Source organism: Camelus dromedarius, chromosome 12, assembly GCF_036321535.1.
Source record: "Camelus dromedarius isolate mCamDro1 chromosome 12, mCamDro1.pat, whole genome shotgun sequence".
In the NCBI taxonomy this organism is placed as follows: Eukaryota; Metazoa; Chordata; class Mammalia; order Artiodactyla; family Camelidae; genus Camelus; species Camelus dromedarius.
This window is the reverse complement of record NC_087447.1, coordinates 4,404,723-4,413,552: the sequence shown is the minus strand read 5'-3', so window position 1 is coordinate 4,413,552 and position 8,830 is coordinate 4,404,723. Positions and strand designations below refer to the sequence as shown.

The 8,830-nt window shown below is 51.3% G+C and overlaps 1 protein-coding gene across 3 annotated transcripts in view; it reads right to left on the bottom strand.

Annotated features, from left to right (window-relative positions):
- Nucleotides 1-382: 382 nt before the first annotated feature.
- Nucleotides 383-8,830, bottom strand: part of CPT1A (carnitine palmitoyltransferase 1A) — a 50,254-nt gene continuing 41,806 nt past the window's right edge. For all 3 annotated transcript variants that reach the window (XM_031448591.2, XM_031448592.2, XM_031448590.2), the window contains exons 15-19: nucleotides 6,284-6,418; nucleotides 4,324-4,476; nucleotides 3,574-3,687; nucleotides 3,285-3,377; nucleotides 383-2,565 (exon numbers count right to left, since the gene is read on the bottom strand). In XM_031448591.2, coding sequence (XP_031304451.1) covers nucleotides 2,479-2,565; nucleotides 3,285-3,377; nucleotides 3,574-3,687; nucleotides 4,324-4,476; nucleotides 6,284-6,418 — 582 coding nt within the window. In that variant the 3' untranslated portion in view covers nucleotides 383-2,478. The remainder of the gene's footprint in view (nucleotides 2,566-3,284; nucleotides 3,378-3,573; nucleotides 3,688-4,323; nucleotides 4,477-6,283; nucleotides 6,419-8,830) is intronic.

Here is an 8,830-nt window from a genome sequence, read left to right as displayed (position 1 = left end):
TCCACAAATTGACAGTCAGAACCTGGTGGGGTCCCTGCTGTATTCCCAGTGCCCAGAACAGAGCTCAGCACACAGTAGGTGTGAAAACTGAATTCATGTGCTCATTTAACAGGTGTTTCCTGAGCACCTACCACAGGTCAGGCACTGTTCTAGGCTCTGGGGCAAGGAAGAGGATACACAAATGAATGCAGAGTGGAACTCATTGCCCTCCTTAGCAGCTGCCCTTCTCTGCCAGGTGCGTGAATTTAGTGATGTCCACTCTGCCCCACCTGAGGCCTTTTCTGTACATCTTGACTTGTCGCCTTTGTCCCGGTGCCTGAGCCTGGTACCTGACTTAGAACCTCCTGATCAGCATGACAAGAGACAGAAACCAATACTGTGGTAGACTGGGATTAATGTTTTTATTAATGATAACATTCAGGTGGCATTTCTAAGATTTACATCCAAAAGAGCATATTGTATTTACACGCAGTGGACAGTCCCAGATAACAAATTCAGACCACAGCTCTGTTAAGACCATGGCTGGTTCCAAATTAAATTAAATACATAATACTCTTACCTCCTCCTTTCAACGTGTACAATAAAACCCCCCCTCTTCCTCCTTTTAAGGAATATAAAATTGCATTGATAACTGCACTGATTAGCAATACTACATTTGAAACATTTAAAACCTGAGAGACAAGCCTGAATACATTCTGAGTGCTATCACGTCTGCGCTTGACTTCCCGTGTGGCCGCCAGGCAATACAGACAGGTCAGTGGTCAACAGTGTACAATTTCGATGGCCCTGGCTTTGACAGGGAGCCAGGCCTGGCTGAGGCAAAGGGGCTGTATCCACCCCCAACATACACACATCCTTGACTACAAACCACAGATAAACAGGGCCTTTTCTCACTGTGGCTGATGGATCTCCTTGTTGCTTTTTTTTTTTTTTTAATCTCTTCTCATTTCTGCTTGCTTTGAAGAGGAAAAAAAAGTCTTTGGCCCATTGAGGCCCATTCACATCACAACCTGTATGTGAGTAAAACACGCACGTGCTCTGGGGCAAGGGCCTTTCCCTGGCTCCAGTGGGTCAGCCTGGTCACTGTATCACTGGGCACAAAACTCTTATAGAGGCAAGCCCGACCAGAGCAGAGGGATCAGAAAAATAAATATACAATCTAAAAAATGGACAAGCTTAGCTTCTCATTACAGCCCAGAGGAGGTGATCTCATTCCATGATCCTTTATTTTTTACATTAAATACTGAAAATGATTCAGTGCATAATCACTTTTTGGTCAATCACTCTTTCAAAAAAGGCACTCCCACCTGAAGGGCCAGCAGTGTGAAACCCAGCGCCCATCACACACGGCGTTCGCCGAGATGACCCGCCCCCCTCCACCGCCCTGGAAACGCGAGAAGGCCCCTCTCTCGCCAGGTGGGGTTAGAAGGTGCTCCTACCGGTGCATCAGCGCTGCGTGACCCTCACCTCCTTGGGGTTCCCTTTTCTCAAGTTTTGTTCCTTTCTCAGTCTAGGCAAGCAGGAATCCTGAGGCACCTATTCTATTTTAGTTTTCAGTGAGTGCTCGGGACACACACCATTCCACCATCACAGCCCTGGCTCCCCATTTCTGACACATGCCCGTTTTCTTTTGTAGCTAAATGATGAAGCTGAAGGCAGGCAGTCTGATGGGGGAATCCAGTGCAGCTGCCCGCATAAGGGGATAAGGGGACACCACAGGAACATGCTGAACACAGGGTTATCCACTCAGTAAACTGAGGCGGGAGTGAGACCTCCACAATTCCACCTAAAGGCTCTGCAAAAGAAATCTTTCATGTGGTCTCCCCTTACACTGAGAGCCTTCCACTTTTAAGGCACTGGGTTTTGAAGACTTGCAAGGTCAGTAAAACTAAAGATGAGACAGACTACGTGCTGCAAAGAGGCAGAAGCGAATGCAGACGACCAAACCGGCCAGTTAACAGTTACCACAGCGACAGAACTGTTCCCAGAAGCACAGCGTTTCTCAGTTAGTGCATTACTTGTGCGTCCGCTATTGACGGTTACCATCTTCAGCTCAAATGGTGCTTTTCTCTCCAAGCAAAAGAAACGTTTACATTGCTCTGATAAAATTAAATGCCCATAAGTCCCAGGGATGCGGTGGCTGCGGAGGACGTGGGCCATGTCCATTTCCAACGCGTGTGAAGTCACAACCCCACTCATTCCTGAATTCGCTCAACAAGTTTCCTCCCTGAATAAACACAAGTCAGCGTGAAGACTTTAGGGGGACTTTCTCAAAACGTCCCCCCAGTTAGGACCTGCTTGGAAGTAGTCGGGTTATACTTCACATGGTGGAGCCTGCGTTCTAGAAATGCAAAAACACCACACCCTCGATGGGAGGAAAGCAACTCTTCATCCTGAACTACACAGGATTCATAGCTATTTTTCATTTGGTTTTTCATCAGAAGAGCTCACTTTCCTTCACCGCAGCCCTCAAGGGATTTACTTGTTGGAATTGGCGCTGAAACCGAACAAAGTGATGATGTCAGCCATTGCTTGTTTCAAGTGCTTCCCGAAGCGGTGAGAATCCTGTCGTTTAGAAACAAAAACCACAGATCACAAGGTGGACGTTCCTACATTTCAAGTCTTTTCCTCTGTGATCTGACTCAAAGAACTAACATTCCTTTTTGCCAGATCGCTAAGCTTGCTTTAAAGGCTTAATCACTAAGTTATACAGTCCAGGGAAACGTGAACAGTTGGCAGAGATAATGATTTCCGTGTTTGTGCCCTAAAGCTTCCCCTGATGTCATGCATTACATAAAACACACAGGTAAGTGAATTCCAGTCTTCTCTGTTAAAGGTGAACCTGGCACTGCCTGTCAGGCATTGCACAATGTGGAAAGGAGAGAAAGGATTAAATGTGCTGTGCTAGGAAGGGGGTCACATGATCCATTCACAGAGAACACCGCCGACCCCTGTTTCCTCACACATGTGTATTTCTAAGCACGTGCACACGAATCTTAGCCCACCCCTCAATGTTACCCAGAGGCTCGAAGTTGCAGAAGCACTCCAACAATAAGATTTAAAACCACTGCTACCAGCAAAGTTGAAAACACTTTCAAGCAAATTAGACAGATCTTGTTAAAACTTTTAAGAGAATTTTACGATTCCTTTTTTGGAAAACTTCCAAACTGAGTGAAAGTTACACAACTGAACGGAAATTTTCTGCCAAATTAAGGATGTGCTGCTCTTAAAAAGAAAACAGTAAAAATACCCCGTCTTTAGAAGAGAGGACTTTTTCTACTCACTGTCTCGGGGCACGAGAACTTGGAAGATATGTGAAAATTGATGAGGTCATCCCCCACGAGAATGTACGACACACCGTAACCATCGTCAGCAACCTGCAGAAAAGCACACTTGAATGTAATCGTGGGAAAGGAGCTGATGTGAAGAGGGAATTTCAGACATTCTAATTATGAGACTACCATTAACATCTGCATGAATGACCAGCGAGGTTAACGGGCGCTCAGAACAGAGACAGACACACCCTATTCCCGAAGCTCGCTGCTCTGCAAACACGGATGCCCAGCCACTCACCGGTCCGAAGCCCCCTCCGCTCGACACATACTCCGGATTCCTCTCCAAATTAAAGAGCTCCACCTGCTGTGGAGGGGTTTGGCTGGTTGATAATCTCCAAGGTTCAGATAGGACCTGTTGAGTAAAACAAGGAAATGCTGCAATAACATGCCCCAATCCCAGTCTCTTCTGTCCCCGAGGAGCCCCGGTGGGAGACAAGAAAAGGCTTGCTCGGTGTTTGGACCATTTCAGACACCAGAGGTCCCTGAAGGGCTGGCCAGCTCAGGGCAGTACATCTGCAAAGAGGGATGGAGCGGGTGAGGACACCTGGACTGGAGGGGCCAACACCGGCTGAGTGTCCTGCGAAGGAAAAGTGGCAGATACATGAAGCAGGATTCAGAACCGGGGCGGTGGTGCACTGGAGCAAACTGGTACCAGCTCCCGGGAGCTGACTGCCCCATTTCCAGGAATCTTCCAAGCTGCTTGTTAAATCCAACCGTTATTAAAAACTTAATTTTATAAACTGAAAAGTAAATAAAACTATATTAAAAATGAAGATGATAAATACTCAGAGCACATCATTTCCTAGTTATTTTAGTGCAAGCCACAGCATTCCAGAGGTTGAAGAGACGCAGCTCACATTTTCCACTGTGATAACAGTTAAGCCCTAAGACCCACTCGTTAGCCTGCTCTGACTGGCAAAGCTGTACTACAGATCTAAGTTTCAGTTTAGCCAACAAACCTGAGCGGGCTGCCACAGAAATGACTCACCTCCTTCAGGAAAGGGGAGTCGACAGCCAGGTATTTGGACACCACGTAGAGGCAGAAGAGATGGCGGTCAATCCCCGAGCCGGTCATCGCCAGGCGGTAGAGATGCTGGTGCTTCTTGGATGCAATCTTGAATAAGTTGAGCCTCTGTTCAACCTAAGTCCCAAAGGACGGGGAGTTTCAGGTTGTGCGTCCAGAGTCTGAGCTCCAGGATGAGGGTCATGGCCCTTCTCCCCAGCGGCCCGACTGGGCGCTGAGACAGCCGGCCACTGAGTGGCTCTGGGTGGTTGCCAAGGCGACCTGACCAGACACCCCACCAGCCGACTGCCCCTTCCCCAGATTCAGGCTGCAAACTGGGAGGCTCAGAGGCTACTGGGGGGCGGGTTATTGGAGAAGCAGTTTTGGGTCCTTTGTGCCACCTGCTGGGTGTCATGTCACCTTTTACACAATGGAGGCCACTGAGTAGGTGGGAAGGCCCGAGCCTCCAAGTCTCCTTGTGCGGAAATGGAGCTCCGTCCCTCTTGCTCACTGCAGTGTTACTGCAGGTTGTAAAAAGTCCTCCAAAGTGGCCTGGCAGCTCTGCTGAAACAGCGCTCTGGGGCCTCCAAGTCTGACCCGAAAAGGCTGCATGAGGTTCCGCTGGGCCCTGTCACGTCAGTCACAGAACCAGGCAGCGCGGCGCCCGTACGGGGACGTGGAGGCCCACCCGCTCTGGATCGGGTCTTCAAGGCTGCTCTGAAGGCAGCTAATGACAGATCAGAGAGACCCGTCATGATACCCAGAGTTCTGCCCACCAAATCGAAAGCTTTTCCAGAACAGAGTTCTCCCCAGAGCAGGGCAGGGAGCCCCAGGCCGTGCCTCCTCCGGGGTCAGCAGAGTCACCTGCCCTCCGGGTCAGGCAGAGCCGGGCATGGATCTGGCCTTGGCCCCTACCTAGGTGGGCGGCCCAGCCATTTGCTGCATTCACCTGGATCTCTGTTCCTTTAGCTACGAAAATGAACTGATAAAACTTCAGGCCACCACCAAGATTTTCAAAGGCAGTGGAGAGAAAACCCAGAGCCCTGAGCAGGGGAGCTTCAGTGCGGGCAGCAGGCTTCAGCAACCCCGAGCAGAAGGCTCCCCAGTGTGAATGAGAACTATTTCCTGCCATACCATTAAGCAAAGGACACTGCAGCCCTCAGCCATCAGCCACTGCCACCGGTCCCGACAGTGAGCCGGAGGGAACCCAGGATGGAGACAAGCAGACAGCCCACAGCCAAGCTCTGGGCCTCTGCAGCCTCCCCCAGTGGTGCCCCCTGAGGGGACTCTGGACAGGAAAGAACAGGACACTGGCCCTCGAGAGCTCGGGTGCACATCAAAGGAGTGATGTCAGTGAGCCCAGACTCTTGCATCTTCCCAGACACAGAAAAGAGATCTCTGGTTTTCTCTGATTAACAGTAATCTTTCCATGTTCCGACTACCTGCTTTGTTGCAAAAACTCCTATATATCCTGGTCCCTCCCCAACTTCTTCTTAGAGCTCTTCTGAGAGGCCGCCTCCCCACCCGAAGTCCTCAGAAATGTCTCCAGAACAAAACTAACTCTCAGTTTTGGGGCTGGGCATCTTTTTTCAGTCGACACATGGATGGTCACTGTTTTCTCACCTAGACTCCAACTGCTTGCAAAGTCTGGCAGCACCTACCTCCGACTCCGTTCTTCCTCGGCTGTGTACCCCTGGTTTAAAGACTTTTAGGAAGTATAATCTGATTGGTAGATGCCACAGAACGGCAGAAGACTGCCACAAACATTAACCTTTGCGTCTGCCCTGATGGTTCCCTTTTAATACTTTCTGTCCCCTCAAGGAGGGTAGGGGAAAGGAGGAGATGGAGTTGCTGGAGAAGGAATGCCTGGGGTCTCCCCTGGGAAGCCTGCCCATTAACCTCAGGAGTCCCGAAAAGCACGGTTGTCCCCGCCGGGCACACATACCGTCTGCGTGGGGTCCACCATGGCCAGCACAAAGTTGCACGACTCGGTGGTGCAGGACCGCACCGTCTCCGTTCGCCCTTCTCGGAAGAGCCGGGTCATGGAGGCCTCATAGGTGAGGGAGAATTTGCCCATGTCCTGGGGGAGGAGAAATAGTTTAACACAAGGCGGGGTACGTTGACCAATTCTGAAGCCTGAGGGGGTCGGGTAAGCTCAGCAGGGAAAAGCAGGCTTCACCGTCAGCTGTAGTTTTTAGTCATCGTCAGTTTTTACACGGGGTTATGCAGCAGGCAGGTAGGAATGTCATTAGCTTTGAAAAGGGTGGAGGGTCCGGGCTTCCGTTTCCAGATTCAACCGGTGCCTGGTTCCTGAGTGTCACCCACCTGCCCGAGTGCAGACGTGGTTATGGGAGGAATTCAGTACAGGACAAGGAGATCCACATGCAAGAGTTGGAAATTATCTAAGAGAAGGAACTGGTCAGGAACGTCCTTCTCCAGGTGGGCAGCAAGTGGGTGTGCGGCGGGAGCCTAAAGCCCAGACGGCCCCTGTTAGACAGGAGTGGGAATAAAAGCAGAAGGAAGAGCCGTCGGGGGCTGGCAGATGCCAGGGGGCAGCACAGGGAAGGTCTCTTTGGAACATTCTCATTTTCTCAGTGAAATAAGAAAGTTTGCCTACTTGGGGGGCTGGGTAGAGCTCAGTGGTAGAGGGCGTGCTTAGCATGCACGAGGTATGGGGTTCAATCCTCAGTACCTCCATTTAAAAAAAAAGAAAAGAAAAAACACTTTTTTAAGTTTGCCTACTGAGATTGAGGATAGGGAGGTGCTGGGAGTCAGAGAGGGGTGTGAAATGGCTCCTGGGGTGTAGACAGTGGGTTGCCAGGGCCACCAGAGTCGGGGACCACAAACTAAAACGAGCCGGCAGTTTGGGGTTTTCCTCCAGCCACGCTGACTTCTCGGTGCAGGGTCAGAGCAGGCAGACACCTGGAATGAACCGCGGGTGGTTCTGCTGTGCTTGGAGCCTTAGGGCCAAGGTCAGGGTGATGGTGACAGGCTGTGCGCTTCATGCCCGGGGAGGGAAAAAGAGAGGCAAGATGGGCAGGCGGAGAGGGGGAAGGGCGGTGGCCGCGATGGGGCCAGAGGGGGACAGGATGACAGGAAGAGCTGGTGGTGCCTGCAGCTGGGACCCTGCAGGTGGCGTGAGGCTGGCACACAAAGGCTGGAGATGGAAGCAGCAGGTGGCACATGAGGACAGAGACAGGTCCAGAGGCACACGGGGCAGCCACCACCCGTGTTCTGGGAGGACACCGCCCGCAGACCACCAGATCGAAAACGACCAGGTTCCCCACGTGGACAGGAAAGTGATGAGAAACAGTGTGTGGACCCAAGTCATCCCTGAGCAGACTACATCCCTCTGGGTATATGGGTCCTGGTGGCCCCAGAGGGACAGAGGACACCCTGCAACAGGCCAGCGCTGTTAAGGAAATTCTGGCGAGGGCAAGGCTGAGCTTCCAGCGTGTGGTCCAGACCTGTGGGTAGCCTGGCAGGGCTCTTTCCCTCCCCACGGCTGGAAGGGTTGACTTAACATTGGCTGTTCCCGCCATCCTGCACATACAGTGATAAAGCCATCGGGCCACCGGGTGAGGGACACAGCCCGGAGGTGTGTGAGTGCCGTCCCAGCCTCTGGTGTTCCACACCCAAGGTTTCCAAGGCGCCCCCAATACCCAGCACAGAGATCCACCAGGTCACAATACACATCCTTTAATACACCGGTTATTAGATTTCCCTTGGATGGCATCTGAGAGGTTCTACCCCCTCACTCTGCTCCACAGTCAGTAGGGGGGCCCCAGGTGAGTCACCAAATATGCCGTTTGGAGAACTCTGTACAGGAAGGGAGCTTATTCCGGGGGGCTTTCCAAGGGGCTCATCAGGAAGCAGTGGGGGATACAGAGGGAAGGAGGGAACATGGGAAAAGTCTAAACGTGGTATCTTAGTCATTTAATACGGGTTAACTTGGGATGTATGATGCAATGGCTTATTTGAAGTCAGCTTTCCAGCATCACACTTTAATTGTGTAAGTGGTGAGCACGATCATGCATTACACCCACAGTTTAAAAAATGACCATCTAAAAACCTCGTGGCCAATGCACTGAACATTAGTGTGCTCAGACGCCTCACAGAGCCAAGCCGGGTTATGCCTGCAGCCCCACTTAACCTGCTATGATCGGGAGGGAGCGCGGCCGCCCGCCACCGCCAAAACATCTCCAGTTCCTAACGAGCAGGATCGACAAAGTCTATAAAGATATTAACACACAGGGCGTGAGAACACAAACTTCCACACACTCGGCCTGCTGCCCTGCAGCTGCTGCTCAGGTTGTGGAACCTGGATGAGGGGCTGGGGGGTTTCACCTCTAGTTTCCAAATGGGAACTAGATATGACCTTAAGGCCGGAAGTGAACACCTACAGACTAAAACTACGACCACGGCCCAGTGTCTTCCTTAAATCAATCATTCAGTATATAGTCGCGGACGCCTCTTCCCCGGTGGCTGTCAC